General features: G+C 51.2%; 2 protein-coding genes and 1 long non-coding RNA gene across 5 annotated transcripts; 2 read left to right on the top strand and 1 right to left on the bottom strand.

Annotated features, from left to right (window-relative positions):
* Positions 1 to 367: 367 nt before the first annotated feature.
* Positions 368 to 9,537, top strand: LOC102901749 (endogenous retrovirus group V member 2 Env polyprotein-like). Its single transcript, XM_019831672.3, is given in 2 exon segments — positions 368 to 760; positions 7,114 to 9,537. A coding segment is annotated over 1 exon segment (1,536 nt). The 5' UTR covers positions 368 to 760; positions 7,114 to 7,350; the 3' UTR covers positions 8,887 to 9,537.
* Positions 5,695 to 7,148, bottom strand: LOC123385662. Its single transcript, XR_006598606.1, has 2 exons — positions 7,016 to 7,148; positions 5,695 to 5,875 (listed from the first exon to the last, which is right to left on the bottom strand). It is a non-coding gene; the product is annotated as an uncharacterized LOC123385662 (long non-coding RNA).
* A 1,514-nt stretch (positions 9,538 to 11,051) lies between the features above and the next one.
* Positions 11,052 to 22,901, top strand: BTN1A1 (butyrophilin subfamily 1 member A1). Of its 3 annotated transcripts, XM_003985696.4 has the most exons (8): positions 11,052 to 16,150; positions 16,500 to 16,636; positions 16,781 to 17,128; positions 18,561 to 18,842; positions 19,593 to 19,742; positions 20,170 to 20,190; positions 20,285 to 20,311; positions 20,990 to 22,901. In XM_003985696.4, exons 2-8 carry the CDS (start codon positions 16,558 to 16,560, stop codon positions 21,661 to 21,663), a joined length of 1,581 nt encoding a protein of 526 aa, XP_003985745.2. In that variant the 5' UTR covers positions 11,052 to 16,150; positions 16,500 to 16,557; the 3' UTR covers positions 21,664 to 22,901. The 3 variants fall into 3 exon arrangements, with proteins under 3 accessions (XP_003985745.2, XP_011280377.2, XP_019687229.2); XM_011282075.3 differs by lacking the exon at positions 11,052 to 16,150 and having other exon boundaries at positions 16,176 to 16,636; XM_019831670.2 differs by lacking the exons at positions 11,052 to 16,150; positions 20,170 to 20,190 and having other exon boundaries at positions 16,176 to 16,636.
* Positions 22,902 to 23,286: the final 385 nt, after the last annotated feature.

Here is a 23,286-nt window from a genome sequence, read left to right as displayed (position 1 = left end):
TTCTTGCCTCGTCCTCCCGTCTCTGAAAATCCCTCCCTTCCTCTAGGAGGCCCTTCCTAACTTCGCCGGCTAAACTAGTCCGAGATGGAACAGTGGCTGTGTTGTCCCCTCCCCCCACCCGGCCCTAACCACGGAGCTCGCTGCTGCTCTGGGCTTATCCCCCTAGAAGGGCGGGCTGAGCTACACGTTCTAGGCCCGGAGACCTCACAGGAATGCGGAAGCAGGATGTTTGCCAGAAAGAACTCAGCACCGGAAACCGGACTACACCGGCCCGCGCCCAGGTGGACCCCGGCGCCGACCCTTCACCTGCTCTCTCCGCATTATAATACGCAAATGCAGCCAGGGGTGGAGACCTAACATGCTAATGAGACAGGCGGGGCAGGTGGCGGCGCGTGCTGCCCAGTGCGCCTGCGCGCCAGCTTCTCCACGCCCCGCAAGGGCGTTCCGTCTTTCCCGCCTCAGCCGCTTTGCCAACCGCGGGTGGGTGTCGGGGGCCGGCGGGGACTTCTGCGCCTGGCGCCGCGCTGGTGCCGGAGGATAAGCCCCGGGAAGCGCCTCTCTCGGCCTCATGTCGATTTCTGTTTGCGCCGAGAGCCAAAGAGCCGTGGGGTCGGGATCGTACTTTGGCGACCACGCAGGGACCCCGAGAGGGAGCCCTGGTGACGGCCCGAGGACCCGGAGCCTGCGGACCGCGGAGGGAGCCCCTCCTGCCGTGCGACTCACCCGCGGCTCGGAGCTGGAGTCCCGCGTCCCCGCGGCGGTAAGTCGTGCCTCCCGCCGCCGGGACTCTGCCCCTCGTCTCAGGCCGCGCATGCGGCTGCGGGTTTTGCCCGTCTCCCTCTGTCACTGTCACTATAGTCTGCTTTTCTCGGACGGAGCAAGGTTGTCTGGGCCAGCGTTCCGGGGCCGGGTGTCCCCGGTCCCCCGACTCTGACCTCCCCGGCGTTGGTCCCCTGCAGGGTCACTGGGAGCTCTCTGGTGGGTTCAGCCTGAGTGTCCCCTGTCCCCTGACTCTAACCCCCAGTGGTGGTCCCCTGCAGGCTCACTGGAGGGCCTCTGGTGGGTTGAGCCCGGCCTGGGTATCCTCTCCGCTGGCTTTCCTTTGTGGCTGGTCTCAGTTTCCTGGGTGTGTTTGAAAGCCGGAATTACTTCCAGACTTTCTTGTGATTTTCTTTGGGGTCAGATCTGTGTTCTTTACCTGTTGTCTCTCGGAATGGGGCTGTGGCCCTGAGAACTCACTCTGTGTTGTCTTTGTGTAAGTGTTAACTTCTTAAGTCAGTCTTGGCTTGACCCTGACCATCTTGTCTTTCTCCTTTTTGTTTGTCTTGTGAATCATCTGGTACCTTTTTATCTTATTAAGAGGGAAGGAGAATTCCTGGTGAGTCAGACTTCGTTCCAGTGTCAGGTTGAAGAAATCCAGACCTTGGTCCGGATTCGGGGGGGCCTCAGGATTAATCTTTTTGTGTACCGGGGAGCCGCCTGTTTTAAGAAATCAAGCTTCTCTGGTCGTACTAGCCTGCTTCTACCGATGGCCCAACTGGGACACGGAGAGGTCCATTCACACAGAATCACACAGATTTCACCCAGAATCACCCGGCTTCACACAGAATCACACAGAATCATACAGAATCACACAGTGTGACTCTATCTGCTAGTCAGCTTTCACCTTTTTTCTTTTTTTATAAGTCACCAGGCCCATCCAACTTCCCAACATGTGCAACACCTTAAATGGGACAAAGGACTCCCTTCTAGGATTTTTTTAAATAATTGGGATCAGGTGCACCTGGGTGGCTTAGTCGGTTGGGCATCCGACTTGGGCTCAGGTCATGATCTCACAGTTTGTGAGCTCGAGCCCCACATCCGGCTCTGTGCTGACAGCCTGGAGCCTGCTTCAGATTCTGTGTCTCCCTCTCTCTCTGCCCCTCCTCCGCTTGCACTCTTTCTCTCTCTCAAAAATAAGTAAACATTAAAAATAAATAAATAAATAAATAAATAAATAAATAAATAAATAATTGGGATCAGTTTAAATTGGATGGTTTGAAGAAAAGGAAAACAAATTTTTTTTTCTTTTTTTTTTTTTTTTTTTCCGCATGGCACTGTTTGGCCCCAATATCTTAGGCGAACAAGAACCAGGAACAGTGGCTCCAAAATGGACCGTTAAATTTGTATGCTCAAATTTAAATTTGAATACTATCTTGCAGTTGGATTTGTTTTGCAAAAGATCTCAGAAGTAGGGAGAGACACCAAGACCCCAAATTAAGGAATTCTTGCAGAGTCTCTGTGGCCTCGGATCGTTACCACTGGCACCCCTCTCACTGCTGGGTTGAAACCAGACATTTTATTTATTTACTCATCTATTTAAATTTATATTTATTTATTTGAGAGAGAGAGCGAGCAGGGGAGGGGCAGAGTGTGAGGAAGACAGAATCCTAAGCAGGCTCTGCAAAGTCAGCAGAGAGCCCAATGTGGGCCTCGAACTCACGAACCATGAGATCATGTCCTGAGTCGAAGTCAAGAGTCGGACGCTTAACCCGCTGAGCCACTCAGGCACCCCAAAACCAGACATTTTAGACAATCCCCTGTTCTAGTCAAGTGGGACCTAGTACTCCTTTGCAGCAGTCCCATCCCAAACCCCCTCTACCCCTGCGACTTTGACCCCAACAACTTCCCCTCCTTCCTCCAAGGTCTCCCCACCTCCTTATTCATAAGGAGCTTCCCTGCCCCTGCATCCTCCTCCCTCCTCTGGAGTAAGTCCCACTAGCACCCACAGTGCCCACCCACCCACCACAGGTCCCAACTGGATCTGTTTCCCCTTAGGGAAAGGACATGCCCGAGGAAGGGATTACCAGAGTCTCGTGTCTTGCTTACAGACCTGGTTCTGTGTAAAGAAAAGTTGGGTCATTTTTCCAAAACAAACAAACACCTGACAAGATGTCATCCCAGGCCTTACTGTTGCACCCTAGATGAGAAAGACAGATCCTTAGGAAGGCTGGGGATTATGCTGACAGCCTGGGGTCTTAGGGTCTGCCAATCCAGGGGACGGAGTGCTTGGGGCCGGATGAAATGCTGTCCCTGCTTGGGACCCACAGTAGGATCAGGAGGGCACAACCCCCAGGGTGCAGAGGCACTTTATTACCTGCCTGTCTGAAGGGATGACGAAGTGCCTAGCCAAACCAGCTAATTATGACAAAGGGAGGGAAATAACTCGGCAAAAAGGATGAGAATCCAGCTGTCTTTCTAAACCACTGATGGACGCCTTCCGCAGACGCCCAAATGGAGACCCAGAGTCGCCGCGGGGAGGTCTTTACTGACTGTGTGCTTTATCGTCCAGCCTGCCTCTGATCTTAGGGGGAAGCTACTGACGTCAGAGGCAGGTTCTCAGTCCCTGCTGTCACCTTTGGTGGAGGAGGCCTTCAAGGTTTTTAATAACTGAGATAGCGCAGAGGAGGCCAGTAAAGACAAGGGTAGCAAAACAGGCACAGGTTCTGGCTGCCCTGCTCAGGGTGACCCCAGGAGGCCAGAAGGCCGTAGCCAGAACCATCGGAACAAGTGTGCGTAATGCAGGCAGGAAGGCGGGGAGACCTGAGCCTGCCCGCCCCAGAGAGCGAAGGGCACACACGGACTCCCACCCCCGGCCAGTCTCTCGGAAGAGGGGCCGTGCAACCACAAAGAGGCCCCCGGAGCCGCCCGCCCCAGCACCCACCTGACCCCTTACCATTGTACTAGCGGAACCTCGGTCACCCTTGACGTGGCAGGTAGGAAAACTAAATTCCGTGTAGATACTGGAGCCGCCTGCTCTGTCCTGACTCAACCTGTGGGCCCTTCCCCAAGCGTGACATGTGGTAACTGGGAGAGATGTGGCCAAAGGTGAGACCGTTTACTTTCCCCCTCGCCTGTGAAGCCAGATCAACTGTTCTACGCATTCCTTTCTGTAGGTCCCGGAATGCTCTGGGGAGAGATCTACGAAACCATTCTGGAGCCACTCTTTACCTTGAAAAGGGTGATATTAAAATGGAGATAGGCCAGAAACTGGGATTTCATCCGTGGGCACTACTGGATGGTCCCAGGCTTGAGCCGCAGATACTCCTGAGGACAAACAACCAAGTAGACTCATGTCCCAGGGGAGGCAAAAAAAAAAAAAAAAAAAAAAAGTCTCCCCCATTCAGGGAAAGGTAAACCTAGTGCAGGGTGTCTAGAAAAAAAGTAGTTTTCCATAAAAAATAAATCTTTAGGAGGAATCCAGCTGATAATTTCAAAATTTCTCAAGTATGGATGGATCAAGCCTTGTCAATCCCCATGTAATACCCCAGTCCTCCCAGTGAGGAAGCCCAGTGGAGAATATTGCTTTGTACAGGATTTGAGGGCCGTAAATAAAGCTGTTCTCAAACACCTGGTAGTACCCAACCCGTATACTCCGCTTACCCAGGGTCCAGGCGATGCTAAATTTTTTACCATCCTGGACCTGAAGGGTGCCTTTTTCTGCACATCCCTTTATGAGGAGAGCCACTATTTACTTGCCTTCGAATGGAATACCCCTGATACTCAAGACACTACCCAGCACACCTGGATGGTGCTTCCCTGGGGCCTTAGAGACACCCCCCACCAATCTATTTGGAAATATAGTGGCAAAAGAGTTACAAGAATTAAAATTGAGACATGGGATCCTTTTACAACATGGTGATTTGTTAATAGCCAGTTTGACTAAGCAGTCCTCGGACTGTAATACTGCAAAACCTTATGTTTTCTAGCTAACAGAGGATATAGGGTCTCCCCCATCAAAGGCTCACATATCACAACAACAGGGCCAATATCTGGGCTTCATCCTATCTCCAGGCACCCATGTCCTGGCCACAGATCCCAAGAGGACCAGCAGCGCCTGCCCACACTGCCCACTAGAAAGCAACTCCGTGGCTTTCTTGACACGAGAGAGTTCTCTTGTATCTGGTTCCCCAGTTACGGCCCTGATGCAAAGCCCCTATATGAGGCCTTGAAGGGGGAAGAAAGGGAACCCCACAATAGACTGTGTTGGGGGGCTTTTAAAGCCTTGAAAATGGAGCTGGATGGAGCCCCTGCACCGGAGTTCCCCTATTTGGATAAACATTTTACCTCATCTACCCATGAGAGGCAGGCTTTGGGGGTCCTAACTCAAAAGCTGGACCCTGATCAGAGACTACTTTTCAAAATAACTAGACCCAGTTGCACAGGGACGGCCCAGCAGTGATGGCCACATCTCTCTTAGCGAGGCCAGTAAGCTTACCCCAGGTCAGCCTAACTCCCTGTCAGGTTCAGGCCATGTTAGAAACTAGAGGGCACCACTGGCTGACCGGAGGAAGGCTAACTAAGTATCAGGCCCTCTTGCCAGATTCCCCAGATATTTTAAAGGTCCACTGGACTGCACCCTGCTTCACCCTGGAGGTTAAGGGTCTCCAGCATCAGTATGGAGACAGTAGAACAGACTTCTAGCAGACCTGACCTTCAAGACAAACCCCTTGACAATCTGGATATGGTGTCATTTATGGACAGGACACTTGTGGAGAGAGGCATCTGGAAGGCAGGCTACGTGATCGTGAACCTAAGTAGGGTCATTGAGGCTAGAGCTCACCTCAACACTTCATCCACCCAAAAGGTTGAACTGATAGCCCTAATTAGGACCTTGCAGTTGGGGGAAGGAAAAAGATGAAATCTCTACACTGATTCAAAATATGGGTTCCATGTACTACATGCCCTTGCGGCCGTCCAGAAAGACAGGAAAATGTTAACAGCAAGAAGTCACCAATAAAACGTAAGGACCCAGTCTTCACTCTTGTAGAGGTGGTACAGCTTCTCGTTCAGGTGGCTGTAGTCCATTGTAAAAGTTGTCAGAAAGATGGGACCTCTGTAAGCAAAGAAAAGAATAGTAGGGCTGACCGATCGGCTGTTCACAGTCCATGGAGCACAAAAACCAGATCAAATTACCACCTCGATAGTTGGCTCCTCTGAGTTCCCCGGCCACCCTCAACGCTCCCTGCTGGCAGGGGAGGACACAGAGAGACAGGGATATACAGGATAAAGTGCTGGTAGCTTATGAGAGAGGACAAAATTCTCATTCCGGAAGCCCGACAAGAAAAGCTCAAACATTGACATGATGCATGCCACCCATTATGGCAGAGATGTCCAATGGGACTTGGTGCAAAAGGTCTTTCTAGGTCAGGGACTTAGACAATAAAAGCAAGTTACCCTTGCCTGTGACTTCTGCACCCAAAATAAACCACAGAGCCGTCCAATCTATCCCCACTTCTCATGCCGGTCCAAGACCAGGGGGCATTTCCTGGGGAAGATTGGCAAGTGGATTCTACCCAGATGCCATCACAAGCAGGCTACAGACATTACCTCGCGTTTGTTGGTATTTTTACCGGATGGGTATAAGCCTTCCCACCCGGGTCTGGGAAGGCGACTGAGGTCTGTAAATCCCTCCTAAAAGGGAATTCCCGAGTCTCTCCAAAGTGGTAACGGCCCTTCTTTTATGGCTAATGTCACCCAGAGCCTTTCAGCAGCCCTGGGAATAAGTTATAAATGGCATGCTCCCCGGCACCCCCATTCCTCAGGGAAGGTAGAAAAGATGAATCAGACCCTTAAAAAGATGCGAGCAAAACTCTGTCAAGAGACTGAAGAGCCTTGGGTCAAATTGCTTCCTCTCACACCACTCAGGATTCCCACCGCCCCTAAGACTCAGCGCATTTGAAATGACAGCAGTGACCCTCCTTCCAGTGAAATGACATGGGAGACCCTCCTTCCAGCCCGTATTCCGCCACGCGGGAAGATAAGCCAGAACTTGCGGCCTTTGATTACTTTGTTTGAGCTGAGTGCTAAGAGCCAGTTGGGCTTCTGCTAATCATAGGCTGCCAGCACCCCTAGAGGTGATTTAGAAGAGCCCTCCCCTCTGCAAATTAATCCAGGGGGTCAGGCCTTCCTTCCAAGTTGTAAGGAGGGCTCCCCAGAAAAAAATCAGTTGCTCCCCAAGTGGCAAGGTCCTTACCAGGTGATTTTTAGTCACCTGCAGCAGTTAAGCTGCAAGGAATCCCTAGCTGGGGACATCTTTCCAGGCTAAAATCTTTTTCTCTTGGACCTCCTCAGAAACGCCTGGAAGGCCTGGAACCATCTTCCTCACGTGAGCCTGTGGGAGACCCCAGATACTTGGTTCAAGAAGCAAGCCTCAGAGTCAGATAAGTGATTCTATCTTGGTGGATTGGTTTGCTGACATTTCTTTTTGTTGCCTCTGTTTTCCTTTTTCTTCTCTGTGGGTACATTTCGGGGCACTCCACTCTGGCAAACACCTGTTCTGCCCCTGCTGGGTCTAGAAGACCAGAACCAATGATGGGTTGCATAATGTGGGCCCTTCTCTTGGCCCTTCTCCTGGGGATGAGTTGGGAAGGAAATAACAAAGGGAGGGAAACTTGGGGAGAAAATTCAATTGTCAACTTCTCCAGCATCGTGGCCTCGGGAAATAATCTCTCTAACTGTTGGATCTGCCATCCCGGCCCACGGGATGGGGTTCCTAAGCTCCAGTTCGAGCCTACAAACGAGGATGTGCCTCTCACTTTGACTTCCGGACCCATTAGGAGCACACCACTACTGGTGGCGGAACTCAAGGACCGCGAGGATATGACGTGTGTGACCCTTACAGACACTTGGAACCAAACTGGGCTCCAGGTTAAGCGCCCTCTTCTCTGTAAAGAACAGGGGCGGCCCTGTTGCCCCTGCGAGACCAACACCTGCCTGACCAGTGCGGGCAGTTCGCCCTCCATTTATCCCATGTCCTTTTCCATTGCAAGCTCTTCGTGTGTCCCCAACCAGACTCACTGGTGTGTGGACTCCTCTCTGCTTCCCCCGGGCGACCAACCTAACTTCTCCTGTACTCACTGGAAAGGAACAGCAACCCCTTCCTGGAGGCTCACCTATCAGACCCCATCTGCCTTCGATAGCCACGAGGGAATAGAGGAGGACGCAGAGCTAGGTGGGGGGCCGATGGACGGAGGGCCCCTGTCCCCCAGGTGCAAGAGCACACCTAAGTGGGGTCCCCTTTTACGAAGCTGGTTTAATTCCTCTTCAGCCCGCCGGGCCTGTGCCCCCCCTGGATATCTGTTCCTCTGTGGGCCGCCACAAAATAAACTGCCCTATGAAGGGAGCCCCGATTCCTCCTTCTCCTGGCCTCTTCGGGCAGTGGCCTACGCGTGTTTAGATAATGTCCACTTCCGGGGACAATGCACTGTGGGACGACTGGGCCCAGAAGGATTAGGCGCCACTATATATAACGTCACCTCTCAAGGCAGACGGAAGAGAGCACTCGGGCTTATCTTGGCGGCAGCTGGAGAAGCCACGGGACCGGCTGCCCCCCGGGAGGGGATTGCCTATCATGAGACGACCTTAAAAAGCCTTACCCAGGTCATCGAAAACCTGGCCTCAAGCGCTGGCGACACCTCAGAGGGCCTCCAGGAGTCCCTAGATTCCCTTGACAATAGGTTAGCTGTAGATTATCTTCTGGCCACACAAGGGGGTGTCTGTGCGGTAGTCAACGACACGTGCTGTACGTACATCAACGCCTCTGGGGAGGTCGAACTAAATACCCAGGAGATTTACAGACAAGCCAGATCGTTGCATGGGTTCAAGAGCCCCAATGCCCAAACTATATAGGACTCAGAGGTTATATGCCTAACATTGCCTGATTCCGTTCTTTCCTGGGCCCTCTTGTGGCAAAAAATTCTTCTGTTACTATTCAGACCCTACCTCCTTAATCTTTTGGTTAAGTTTGAGTCTTCTAGAGGACGGCAGTTTCTTGTCAAACAGATAGTGGCACAAGGGCCCCACCTATCCAGCCCCAAGAGGAACAAGGTCCTTACAGGTCGTTAGAGCAGTCAGCGGGAGAGTTTTACTCCTCCTGGTGGGACAGGGACGACGCCCCGCTCAGCAAGAAGCAGTTTCAGAAGATGAGACCTTCGGCCCCTCCTCCTTAGGAACAAGGAGGGTAAAATCTCTCCGGTGGAGGTGGGGAGGGGTGAGGTAGACCAGGGGCTGTGTCTGGGACCTCCCCCCCTCCCCGCCCTAACCACAATGCACTTTGCTCTGTGCTTTTGTCACCTTAGGAGAAAGGGCTGAGAGCTACATGCTTTTGAGCATTATATCTCATAGGGATGCGGGGGCAGGATGTTTTCCAGAAAGAACTCAAATGAAGAAACCAAACTAAACCAAGCCTGTGCCAAGATGGACCCCAGCACGGACCCTCACCTACTTTTTTCGTCGTTAGAATACCAATAATCCCGGCCGTGGGTGGATACTTAACATGCTAATAAGACACGTGCTGCGGAAGCATGTTCTGTCCACTGCGCCTGCGCCCCAACCTCCTTTGTCTCCACCTCCACCTGCTGAGATGTCCCTCCTTCGCCGCTTCAGCCCCTTGCAGGCTTTGCCGGCCTTTGTTCCGGGAGCCGGCTGGGACGTTTGTTCCGGCGCCGTCTCTCTGGTCTGGAGCATAGGCCCCCAATAAACGCTGCCTGAACCTTTTCTTGGCCTCGTGTCAATTTCTGTTTTTGCGGAGAGCTGGAGAACCCTGGGGTCCAGAACAGTCCCGCCCGTTCCTCTTTCTTGGCTTTCTCAAGTCCCGGTCCCTGGTGATGTGGATGTCTTTTTACTTGTTTACTTGTTAGGGAGGGTATTTTTCATATGGGAGGTTTGCTACCTGCTTTCAGCGGGACGGAGGAGGGTGTGAGTGTCCTTGCACTATTTCCTAGGTAACTTACTTAATTAAGATCATCAATATTGCCAGAGTGATACCACCCCTTTCTCTCTATATCATTGTAGGGGAGGCAGAACTTTACCTCTTCCCATCTTAGGTTTTTGGCTAGGACTCTTAACGAAAACACTAACAAGAGAAAAACAGTTCACACACACAGTGCACATCACAAGGGAAACCTAAATGAAAACAAACTCACGATGGTAACTTAGAATTCCAACTTATTTTCCATCTTCAATAAAGGAGAGTACATTTGCAGAGGTGATAGGACAAAGGAAAACAATTTTAGGCCCCAAGGCCAACAAGCTGGGAAGGTACTAATAAGGGAGGAAAGTAATGGAGAATGGTTGGTTTGGAGATTCTCCTGGTTCCTCTCTGGGCTGATAAATGTCAGTCTCCAGTAAAATAATTTATATCTTGCCTTTAGGCAAAACGGGGGGAAAGTAAAGAACTTTTCCTGTGTTGGCTGCCTTTTTTTTTTCCCTGACTCAAAAACCTTTTGTTTAATTTATACAAAAAGCTACTAAATACAAAAAGTAGTTTAAAACAAAATAGTTTTTTTTTTTCCTGGCAGAATTTAAATGCACATAATGGATAATTCTGAAGAAAATGCATTTTCCCCACAGTGTTCAGGACTAAAATTCTACTGAAATCTTTGTTGGCCCCTTCTAGAATTGCCTTCAGCTCAAAATAATTTCTGTGACAAAATAGTGTATTTTGGGTGGCCTATTCTACTTTTCATCATTAAAATGTCTAGGGCCTTTTTTTTTTTCCTCCCTTACATCTAAAACTGATTCTCTGCTCAGTGGTCATCACATGCCTGAGACTTCTCATTTGGGGAATATTATTTTGGAAATGAAATGGCGTGGGAGGCACCCAGAGGGGAAGGCTGAGGTTGATTCCTGTATATTTCACCAGATGAGGCTGCTCAGCAGGGTGTTTGTGCCTTGTGGACATTTAAACCTTAGACATGCTTGAATTCCATAACCCTTTAAGATGACTTCTAGTCAAAAGTCATCCCCGTCTAGAGTCTAGAACTATGATTCTAGGCTTTTCAAAATTGGAAGGGATTCAGGGTCCCTGGGGAGCTCAGCTAGAGCAGCAGGTGACTCTTGTTCTTGGGGTTGTGAGTTTGAGCCCCACATTCGGTGTAGCAGTTACTTAAATAGATAAAGAAACTTTTTTTTAATTGGGAGGGAGGGGGGTGCCTGGGTGGCTCTGTCGGTTAAGGTTAAATGTCGGGCTGTTGATTTCGGCTCAGGTCATGGTCTTGTGGTTCGTGGGTTCGCACCCTGTGTTGGGCTCTGTGCACAGAGCCTGCTTGGGATTCTGTCTCCCTCTCTGTCTGCCTCTCCTCTGCTCGCTCTCTCTCTCTCTCTCTCTCTCTCTCTCAAAATACATACATATGTAACATTGGAAGGGATTCTAAAGGTTATAAAACCCCAAATATATTAAATAATACATAAATAAATAAAACCCCAAATACCTTTAGATCTGAAGGCGAATGTGGGCTCTGAGAAAGCAAAATCAGGTATGACAGCTGCTTCCCAGAACGGACAAGACCACTCCGGGATTGTGACGGAGTGGGACAAGTCCCCTGTGTAATCATGTTCGGCATGCAGGCACAAATGCAACACCACAGGCAAACCACAAGAACGACCACACGTCCCCGTCTCAGCTAACCGCTTCTTTACCCATTACAATTTCAGCCCACTCTGTTCCTCCGTGTCCTAATAAACATCAGAATATTCAGTCCTGCCACCAGTCCCCCGATGTCCAGCAGCATTCATCCAGAGCAACCCTTCCCTCTTTGACCCTCTCCCAACCCCCCACCACAAACTGAAATCCTATAAGTCCCTCCCACCCCTCTCACTGAGACACCCCAGCTCCCAGCCTCCCCACAGTATGTGAGATCTGTGCTGCGGTAACAGGTGCCATCAAATGTAACTGGGTTTGGCCACAGGTCCGCCTTGGCTGCTGGGCTCCAGCGTGGCCACGGACAGGGCAGAGCCCCTATCGGTCTCCCAGCCCTCCTACCCACCCATCCCAAACTTGGCTGCAGACTTTCACTTAAGTTCCCTAGATACAGCAACCTCTCTTAGCAAGTGAAGCCAAAAGGAACTTCCTGCAGATTTCTAAGAACATAAACTGCCACAAAAAGCATTCCTTGTTTGTGATGTATTGAGAGTTTTTCGGGAATCAAGCATTCACAGAAGGGAACAGTCACTCCATTGTATGATTCTCCAGCACGTTCCCTCCTCCTTCCCACGTCTTAACTCAAATCTCAATTGCTTTAGTTCTATTTATTTTCCAAAGAAATTCCTACAAGAGCTTGGAGAATTCTGGGGTTCTCCCACATGGTTCCATCAATAAGGCTTTGCATCTCTTATAAAACCTCCCTGTTACTGCAGAACGCAAAGAGCGCAATGGTACGCACATCTGCGGATCTTCATTTCTCTGGGACTCTTTGCTTCTAACTGTGTTGGCCCTTCCATAAGATTACGGCTACATAACCATGGAGTTGGGAAGAGTGAAGAAAAGTGACCTATCTGTAGTGGTGATGTAAAAGAACTGTATCAGGGTTCTCCAGAGAAGCAGACCCAACAGGGTAGATACAGACATCTAGAAAAAGATGTGTTACGAGGGACCAGTTCATGTGACTGTGGAGGCAGAGAAGCCCCAGGCTCTGCCCCCCACAAGCTGGAGCCCCTGGAAAAGTGCTCCAAACCCCGAGGTCTGAGCACCAGGGAGCCAGCGTCTGAGGGAAGGGACAGCTGGACATCCCAGCTCAAGCAGAGAGCAAACACGCTTCCTCCGTCTTTGTTCTACTCAGCCCTCAATGGATTGGATGATGCCCGTCCACGTTGTTGAGGGAAACCTGCTTTACTCTGACTGCCAGGTCATGATCCCGGGGTCATGGGCTCAAGCCTCTCGTCGGGCTGCGTGCTGAGCATGGGGCCTGCTTGAGATTCTCTCCCTGCCCCTCTCGCCCGCTCACTTGCTCCTCTAAAAAATGAAAAATAAACTACTTTTAGAAAGAGAAGCAGGACACCCGGCTGGCTCAGTGGGAAGAGCATGCGACTCTTAATCCCGGGGCTGGGAGTTTGAGTTCCATGCTGGATGTAGAGCTTACTTAAGACAATAAATAAATAAACTTGAAAGAGAGACAGAAGGGGCAAGTGGTTGCCTCAGTCAAGTGCTGGTGAAGGTCACGTAGAACGAGGATGAGGATAATCCCTGGCTCTGACTAGTCTAGGACACTGGGAAATCTGGACAGTGGTGGGAAAGGGCCGAAGAGATAAGTCCTGACCTTTGGCCATGAGATTCACTCCATAGGGAGCGGGTCACATGCCTCGGCCCAAACGATCTTCGCGTCTCAGAGGGAAAAGTCTGTTTCGGGTCTCCAGTGGCCCTGGGCGTGGCAGGACCTTCCCCATAGCAGCCCCGCATGGTTCAGGCATCTCACAAACAACAGGAGCCTGGAGAGACAGGGGCGCCTAGCATCTCTGTTCCCGGAGTGAGCCTTGACTCAGACATCCTGCCTGGGATGACCCAAGGTGTTCCTTTATGTAGAAGTGACTCAGATGTTACCCGGTCAAAACTGGGGCTGCCACATAGCTTGAGTTCTAGATACCATTGCTTTCTATCTCCCTGGCCCCTTCCTTGTTCCGTGTAGCTCCCTTGGGTGCAGGAAAAAGCTCTTCTTTTTTTCTTCCCCCCCCCAAAATTCCCTGTGAGATTTTTTTTGACAACGTAGAGCAGGGGTCAGGAGTCTAGTCATAGCGTGTTGAGAGGAAACCCATTATAGATGACATTTTTCAGAAGTTAAACACAAAGGGGAGTTGAGAATGAGACAGGAGCATTTCAAACGAGGAAGGCCAACGGCCAGTTAGTTTGATTTCAGCTGCAAATTCTATTTTGGCTTTTGTGCTGATGAGAAGTCAGAGAGTAAGAACTTGAAGGGGAGCTCAGTTTAGGAGAGGAAGGTAGACTTGGAAACAAAAGACAAAACTAAACACACGTGCCTGTCAAAGTAGGACTCAGGTCAGCTGTGTGCCAGCAGAGAGGACCAGGAAGTTTTCTGTGTCACAGGATAAACCAGGCCCATGTCCTGGAGACTCGGTTTTGCTTGGAGGGGGCCTAGGTTATCCAGAGTCATATTTAAACAAATCTCGTATATAATGAAGTAAAATGATGTGATTTACCCCAAACTTATGGGTAAGACCCAAGACTTTAAGAGTGTTTCTCACTTGAGTTGGGCAGCGCTGGGAGCTCCTTCCTGAAGCCCCTCTGGTTAGGGTGCTCGGCTGGGACCACAGTGAGGTCCGGCCCAGGGAACGAAGGAGCAGCTCTAGAAGAGAGGGTGCACCTCCTTGCTTCTGGAAGAAGTTGCCCTTAAATGAGCTTCTGAGGGAGGAGCAGGACTTTGTCCAGCAGATGCTGTAGGAAGAGGGGAGACAGCACCGGAACCTGGAGGCCTGGAAAGGTGCTGTGGGCTGAGGTTACCCCATCTTCCAAATTCTTCGAGAGGTGGATAGGCCATCGGAGGGGAGGGAGAAGAGGCCGAGAGGAAGGAATCAGGGAGACAACTAGATCCTACATTTTCTTGACCAGATTAAGTGTCTGAATTTGGTGCTGGGGCCACTAAGGAGCCATGTAGGGGTTTTGAAGCAAGAGGTGACATGATCAGATTTCCACTTAGTAAAAGCCATTCTAGCAGTCTTGTAAGTCAACCAGAGCAATTATTTTTTATCGGTCATTTTTTTCCTTTTTAATGTTTATTTTTGAGAGAGAGCGCGTGAGTGGGGGAGGGGCAGAGACGGGGGACAAAGGATTGGAAGCGGGCCCGCGCTGACAGCTTCAAGCCCGATGCGGGTCGGGTCGGGCTCGTGAACCCTGAGATCGTGACCTCAGCCAAAGTCAGAGGCTCAACCCACGGAGCCACCCAGGTGCCCCTCTTTTGTTGTCTTAATCATAATCTGAAATAAAGGCAAAGTACAAACTGGGGTGGTGAAGGATATGAGCCACAAATATACAGGGTTGACAGCTTTAATTTATAAAAAATTCATACAGAAGAATAGGAAACAGCATCAGAATGTCTGCGGGGGGGGGGGCAATTTGCCTGGAAAAATCTCTTCCAGAGTATATTAAATAGTTAATATGAAAAGTGATCGGCCTCACTGTCCTATAAATGCCTAGTAAAATAATAATTTGATCCATTTCACCCATCCCATTAGTGATGACTAGGGAATAATTGTTCTCAGTGTTGGCAGGAATTAGGTGAGAGGCTCATTCCCATTAACAGTGTGATAGGTTTAACTTTGGCAATATGCTCATAATTCAACTCCTAGACCCGATGACTATCTTTCTGGGAATTTATCAGAAAGTTTGTCAGGAAGTATCAAAGATGTGGACAAAGTATTTATGTATTTATAAAGTGCACTGGTTACAGTAGATTAAAAAAAAAAAAACCACTAAGATGTCCCACAATCTTGGGTATTACAGGAACCTACAATATGATATTATGTAAGTATAAATAATGTTTCTGATTATGCAAAAGCTTCTTCAATTCTGCCAGAATGTGAACAGAGGCTGTCATTGGTTGGTGACATTATGAGTGATTTCTGCTTTGTAAAAGTGTTTTCCAGAGGTGCCTGCCTGGCTCAGTCAGTGGAGCAGGAGAGCCTTGATCTTGGGGTTGTAAGTTTGAGTCCCACACTGGGTGTAGAGATTACTTAAAAATAAAATCTTTAAAAAAATAACTAAAAAAATGTTTTCCCATGTTTTTAATTTTTTTTTTCATGACAATAAGAGGTTTAACCCCAAAATAAGGAACTGCAGGCCGAATTGCTTGCAGGAAGGCAACTTTGAGGCAGTGAAAACTGAATCACACACGTGCATTCCCAGTCTACCCTTGAACTTTCAACCCACATAAACAACAGAGTAACAACTTGCCCTCTTCTCAATCCTTACCATCATGTGACAGGCTTAATCTCATTTAATGCTCCCAGTGCCTCCCCAACTTCAGGATAAAAGAAGTGAGGCTTGAGGGGGAAAATTCAGCAGCCCAGCACCTTCCATTTCATTTTAGCGTTGTCTTGACCTTCCCTTTTTGCCCTATCCCCTTTTATTTAGTCCAGCCCATCCTTCTGTATCCTGGTCTTTGAGCTGAAGACTGCAAAGGCACGGACCCTTCCTCTCTCCGGGAAAACTTCCCCTCCCCACCCCACCCCCCAGAGCCAAGGCCTGGGAGCTGGGGGCAGGCTTTCCTGAGATCACTTCCCGCTTCCTTCTTCCCCGCCTTTAACTTTGGCTCCTGGGGCCACAGCCAGCTTGGTCACTTGCTAACCAGGCTCCTGGGTGCCTCTTCCTCCAAGATCAGAGGTCAGTGCCTGTGCCCGCTTCTCTGCCTCCATCGCTTCATCTTTATTATCATTCCTGAAACAAATACCAAATTACTGTATTGGGGGGGGGGGGGCTTTTTAGAGCAGCGGTACATTGGTACGCAACCCATTAATGGGTACCATGCCTCCCAATTCCCTTCTCCTAGGATTCTTTTAGGGGTTTAGGGCCTATTCGGCTGTGCACCTGCTCGGCCACACGGGGCGGTGTGCGCTCGCACCGGGAGTCTGCGGTGGGAGGGGGCGAGCGGGCGGATCCGCGTGGAAAGAGCGGTGGGGAGGAGGCCCGAGAAGGGCGTCGAAAGATCGATCTCCCGGCCTGCATCTCCCAGGCGCAAGTTCTGACGCCCGCAGGACACCCGGTGACCTGCTGCCCCAGGAAGGTTGGACATGGCAGTTTTTCCAAACTCCTGCCTCCCCGCGTGCCTGCTCGTCCTCACTTTCTTCCAGCTGTCCAGGCCCGATTCGGGTAGGTCCCCTCGGGTTCCGTCTCTGGCCCCCTGGGGATCCCCCCCGCCGCCCCGCCCCGACCTCAACCGGGATCCGGGTGGAGCAGACTGCCCTCCGTCCGTGTGAGTCCTCAGCTTCCCCCCTGCACGCCCGGTTTGCGCAGCCCCCTTCGACGTGATCGGCCCCGCGGAGCCCGTCCTGGCCGCGCTGGGGGACGACGCCGAGCTGCCCTGCCGCCTGTCCCCGAGCGTGAGCGCCGAGCGCATGGAGCTGCGGTGGTTCCGCGGGAAGGTGGCGGCCGCGGTGCTGGTGCGCCGGGACGGCCGCGAGCGGGAGGCCGAGCAGACGGCCGAGTACCGCGGCAGGGCCACGCTGCTGGACGGCGACATCGCGGCCGGGCGCGTCGCCGTGCGCATACACCGGGTCCGGGCCTCGGACGACGGCGAGTACCGGTGCCTCTTCCGACAGGACGGACGCTACGGGGAGGCCAGCGTGCACCTGAAGGTGGCCGGTGAGTGCGCGGGTTCGACCCTCTCCGGTGACTTCCGGGCGGCGTCCGTTTTCCCGCGGCTCCCTTGCTTTGGAAGCCACCGCGTTCGTCGTCCGAGAAATCCCTTCTAGGGCGGAAAAGGCTGGCGGGCCGAGGGTGGGAGGTAAGTGGGAAGGCGTTGGGGAGATGGCCCCATGTTGTGATTGCGAGGCTACACCACATCCTCTCTAGTTAGCGCGCCAGAATATGCTCGATCCAGCCCCAGGCCCCAACATTCAGGTTGTGTCTGCTTGTCACCACTCCGGTGAGGGACGCTGTGTCGCGCTTTTCCGTTGCAACCTGAGGCTGCCGCGTGGATTCGTGCCTAGGGACGGCTTCCCAGGATCCTAGAGGTGGGGGCTCGCTAACATTGTCGATCCACCTAGAAAAGTTTTTGGGTTTTGTTTCCCTTCTCTGCTTCAAGCCAAATTTCAAACTAAGGAGAATGGCAAGCATTCAGGAGGAAAGTATGCGTTGAGGTCTGACGTTCCCGCTTACTTGGAATGCCATCAAACTAATCTCTTTCTGAGCCTTATTTCCTGCTATAAAACTGGGCAATGCATCTGTCAAACAAGATTTGGCAAAAATGAAATAAAGTGAGACAGCCTATACATGAAACTGTTATTGTTACTCTTTTAAAGTGATAGACATCTTTGAGACTCTCCTGAAGGTGGCAGGCGGCCCTTTTCATGAAAAGAATACGCATTTTCACATATACACACAAATCGAAACGTGGATTTAAACTAAGAGCTGTGGACAGGTGTTTAAGGCCTCTCCTCTGCAGCTTGGTGTTTTTCTATACTCTGTAGAATTGTAAGAATATAATCAGGCTGAAAACAGAAAGGGTAAGAACAGCTTTATGTTGATATATGTTAGGACACTGGGGCAAGGAAGTTGAAACCATTTAAGAAAATTCCTGAATCAGTATCACACGGAAAGGAAACTTAAATTGTCAGCTACAATCTTAATGCAGGGAACCTCCAATCCCCCTTCTCCTCAGGGATACTTCTTCTCTGTTCACATCTTCTGTGTTAAATACCCACCCCTGGTTCTCCTCCTCGAAGTCTTTTCATAATACTTCCAACCACAAAGCCCTCTCCCATCTCTGGAGCTCCCTAACCTGCCTCTAAGCCATTGGTCTTGCTGTTCCTGCTGACTATGTTCCTATGTCTGTCCATCACACTCCTGCTTACATTTCAAACACTAAATCCCAATATGGCATCCCTCTCTGATAACGTTCCTTTTACTGACGCCTCAGTTTCCTCGTGGTTTCCTCGTGTCATGAAACAGAACATGAATCCCTCTCATTCCTAGTCTCCGCGTGCCTTTCTTTCTCAGACTGTGTAACCCTCTGGTTATAAGGTTCCCAGAAGGGTGTCCACTAAAGGAGTGAGGCCAGCTTCTCTCTCCGTAGCTCTGGGCTCTGATCCTCAAATCCATATGGAAGTTCAAGAAAGCGGAGAGATCCGGCTGGAGTGTACCTCCGTAGGGTGGTACCCAGAGCCCCAGGTGCAGTGGAGAACTTCCGAGGGAGAGTGGTTTCCATCCACATCAGAGTCTAGGAATCCTGATGAAGAAGGCCTGTTCACTGTGGCGGCTTCCGTGATCATCAGGGACACCTCCATGAAGAATATATCCTGCCATTTCCAGAACCTCCTTCTGGGCCAGGAGAAGGAAGTAGAGATCTCCATACCAGGTCAGTGAAATCAGCGTTGGGTTCCTATGTGACAGTTTTAGGGCCACATCACCTAGGGCACCTGCCCAAGCCATGCCCTCATGACACAGTTGTCTACTTTCTCCCCGCCTAAGCTCCTGATCCCCGGCGTGAGGGAGCCCCACCAACGTCATCAGAAGAATAGGGATTCTGAACACGTAAACCCTCCCTGGATCTCATTGAAATCCCAGATTTCCCATTTTAGGAGATATATCTTAGATACAGAAGCTCTGTCCTTGGGGGCCTTCCTAATCCAGAGTGCTCTCTCCTTGAGTAACAGGAATACCCATTTCCACCCTTGCCCCTTGGCCTCCCCCCTCCCATGCTAGAGCTCTGTCTCGGTTTCGGTTTCGAGGGCCCTCAGGAAAGCAGATCTTCTCATCACCCTTCCCCCACCCCAACCATCTCTGGCTCAGGCAAGGACCTTTCCTTATTCTTTGGTCATTGAGTCCCTTTCTGTGGCACACAGAGGTGACATGTCCCCTTCCTTATTTGCTTCCTGCATCCCCTTGGCTCCCATCCTGCTCCTTCCTCTCTTTCACTGCCCTCCCCTACCTGAGGTCAAAATTTTTCTGAAAAGCTTAGAGCAGCACTGGAAGGACTCATTTTTGCCGTGGGAGGAACGGGGGAGGTCTAGGTCGTCCTCTCTTGCAGCCCCCTTTGCAATCGGGAGCAGAGGCAGACTTGCTCAGAGCCGCACGACAAATGTCCTTCTCGGGGATTTCATTTCAGCTCCCTTCTTCCCACGGCTGACTCCCTGGATGGTGGCAGTGGCTGTCATCTTGATGGTCCTGGGACTTCTTACAATTGGGTCCATATTTGGCACTTGGAGACTATACAGGGAAAGAGCCCGACAGAGAAAGGATGAATTCAGCTCTAAAGGTGAGTCACAGGCCGCTCGTCAGGAGTGCTTCCGAGTGGGGTGGACCCAAGTCCTTTCAGAAGATATTTGGGTCTAGAATTCTGGAAGTCAAGATGGGGGGTCGTTATAAGGCACCTGAAGCCGCTGATCCCCAATACGAAGGTCTGGGGTGCAGAAGGAGTCAAAACCAATGCAAACTGAGATATTAGACCTGATGTGCACTCACTACCCACCCTCAGACTCTCTCCTCACTTCTAACTCGGTTTCCCAGTAAAGATTAAAGATCTGATCCCAAGCCAGTAGGAACTTCCTGCACATTTCTTAGAAACATAAAATGAATAAATAAACCATAATCCTTGTTCCTCATTTACTGATAAAGCTTCAGTAATCAGGTAGAGCTGAACCATTTATTCCTTTGTCATTAAGGTATTTCTGTTTGTTTTCCAGAGAAACTCCTGGAAGAGCTCAGTAAGTTCTCTCTTCGTGTCGTTAGTTCACCGACAAGGTGTCCCCTCTCTTATTAGAAACCCGTCAATGACCAACTCGTTCTCTTTCATTGCAGAACAGAAAAAGGCCACCCTGCATGCAGGTGAGTGACTGAGCTTCTCAAGGGCTCTGAGGCTCTATCACCCAGGAATTCAAAGTCCTATAATACTTGGACATAAAAACACTAACACAGTTCGTGGTGAAGATAGATAGGGGAAAGATGACGTAAACGGGCCTCACGTTTTCCTCGAGGTACAGAGAGGGCCCTTGGAAGATGTTTCGAAGACAAGGCCCTGTAACAGGCACCCCTGAGGCCCTGGGGAGAGTCAACTCACACATCACCTTGTGGCTTTTGACAGAAGAGGAAAATAGAGACAGCAGAACAGGCCAAGCACCTCTCCTCCTGAGGAGACCTACCAAAGTCTAGAACAGTCTAGATAGATAGATAGATAGATAGATATTTTTAATTTTTTTATTGTTTATTATTTTTGAGAGAGAGAAACAGACAGAGAGCAAGCAGGGAAGGGGCAGAGAGAGAGAGGGAGACACAGAATCGGAAGCAGGCTCCGGGCTCTGAGCCCTCAGGACAGAGCCCGACGTGAGGCTCGAACTCACAGACTGTGAGATCATGACCTGAGCTGTAGTCAGCCGCAACCGACTGAGCCACCCAGGCGCCCCTATATATATATATAATTTTTTTTTTTTTTTTTGAGAAGAAAGACTATGTCTTGTCACCTCTAATGCTCACTGATGCTCAGACCAGCTCTCTCTCCGTCTCTAGTTGACGTGACTCTGGATCCAGACACCGCCCATCCCCACCTCTTTTTGTACGAGGATTCAAAATCTGTCCGGCTGGAAGATTCACGCCAGAAACTGCCCGAGAAACCAGAGAGATTTGACTCCTGGCCTTGTGTGTTGGGTCGTGAGACCTTCACGTCAGGGCGACATTTCTGGGAGGTGGAGGTGGGAGACAGGGCCGACTGGGCGGTCGGGGTGTGTAGGGAGAATGTGGTGAAGAAAGGGTTTGACCCCATGACTCCTCAGAATGGGTTCTGGGCTGTGGAGTTGTATGGGAATGGGTACTGGGCCCTCACCCCACAGCGGACCCCTCTCCCATTGGCAGGGCCCCCCCGCCGGGTTGGGATTTTCCTGGACTATGAATCAGGAGACGTCTCCTTCTACAATATGGCCAACGGAGCCCATATCTATACTTTCTCCAATGCCTCCTTCTCTGGTCCCCTTCGGCCTTTCTTCTGCCTGTGGTCTTGTGGTAAAAAGCCCTTGACCATCTGCCCACCCACTGATGGGCCTGAGAGAGTCACAGTAGTTGTCGATGCCAAGGACTTTGCTAAGGAGATCCCGCTGTCTCCTATGGGGGAGGACTCTGCCTCTGGGGATACGGATACCCTCCACTCTAAGCTAATCCCTACCCAGCCCAGCCAAGGGGCACCTTAAGAAATCTCCCAGCTAAACCGTTTTCCTTTATGCTAAGCCCTCCCCTCAGTCCTCTCTGAGTCGCCAGCCCCCGACCTCACCCAGCCCCTGTTTCTTCCTGTTGGGTAGGGATCAGTTGGTCTTGGGAAGGTTATGTTGCTGCTGTTAGAGAGCGTGGGGTGTAGGGCCTTCCTAATCTGTTTCTGTACTGGTACTCGGGGCAGGCGCGTGACTCTGAAGCTGTTTCTAGTGTCCTCCTACCCCTCCCCCCAGGCCACATCCTATAGGGAGGGACAGCTCGGCTATCGAGATGGGGTTAGGTTGGCATGTGGTTATGACAGAAACATCTCAGTGTCCAGAAGAGGGATGAGTAGAGGAACAGGTTTTACACAAGCGGGAAACCCAAAAGGTTCCGGGAGGGGAAAATTCGAGGCTGAAGTCCCATAACGGAACCTGGGGGGACATCGCAGTGGAGGAAAGGGAGGGGAACCTAGGCCAATGACGAATGCCTGGCCTGCTCCTAGAGTTTTACGGCCTGTCTCTCAGATTTTCTAAGACATGTCCTACAGAGTAAAGGGGACTGGCCCTACTCCTGTGGGATCTGAAAAAAATGGTGTGGGGCGTGGAGAAGGGATGAAGGGAGCAGGGCTGGGGGCCGGACAGAAGATCTGACCCCGGGAGAAAACGGGAGACAAAACCCCAGCTGTGTGCGTCGCCACGACGCGGATCGTGCTCTCCTCTCTGCGGCCTCCCGTTTCCCCCTCACCTGGAGTCATTCCAGCCTCACTTGCTGGGCCCCACAACTTTCCAGCTCTCTTCCTCCTTTTGACTTAGAATCGCTCCATCTCAGAGCCTTTCTAGAAACCCTGGTCAGTGATGTCCCCTCTTTAGCAGCCGGTGTCGGCCTCAGGGCCCCTCAGCCCTCGTCCCAACATCTGGTTTAGCCCCCTCAAGCCCCCCTTCCATCCACTCCCCGAGCAGCTCATGCCCACGCCCCGCCACCGGTCACTCTCCCCGCCCATCTTTCCCGCGTGCCGTTCTCCCCGGGGTCCCCGGAGGCTGTGTCATCGCGCTCGACACAGCTAGACTGACCGCACCTGCTTGCGTTTGCGCTTTCCCGTGTGCTCGGGGCTTGTCACGCCAACGGGCCGCAGGGGTATCTGGGCTCGCCCCTTCTACTTCCGTTGTGTTCTTCCAGTTTCCAGCATGGGTGTCGCCCGTGGTCTTGACCTAATAAATAAGTCTGTTGATTGCTGAAAGCGGCATCTGCAACCTTCCTTTCTTTATCCCAACAAGTGGAACCGAGACAGAAACAGGAAAGAGGGGCGCCTGGGTGGCGCAGTCGGTTAAGCGTCCGACTTCAGCCAGGTCACGATCTCACGCTCCGTGAGTTCGAGCCCCGCGTCGGGCTCGGGGCTGATGGCTCAGAGCCTGGAGCTTGTTTCGGATTCTGTGTCTCCCTCTCTCTCTGCCCCTCCCCCGTTCATGCTCTGTCTCTCTCTGTCCCAAAAATAAATAAACGTTGAAAAAAATTTAAAAAAAAAAATAAAAAAAAAAGAAACAGGAAAGAAACCGCCGGGAGTGCAGCTGCCCGGCCGCGGCAGCGTGGTTCTATGTAGCCAAGACTCACCCGCAGGCCTGACG

The sequence above is a fragment of the Felis catus genome, chromosome B2 (assembly GCF_018350175.1).
Source record: "Felis catus isolate Fca126 chromosome B2, F.catus_Fca126_mat1.0, whole genome shotgun sequence".
In the NCBI taxonomy this organism is placed as follows: Eukaryota; Metazoa; Chordata; class Mammalia; order Carnivora; family Felidae; genus Felis; species Felis catus.
The sequence above is the reverse complement of the archived record's forward strand: the minus strand, read 5'-3'. Positions and strand labels throughout refer to the sequence as shown.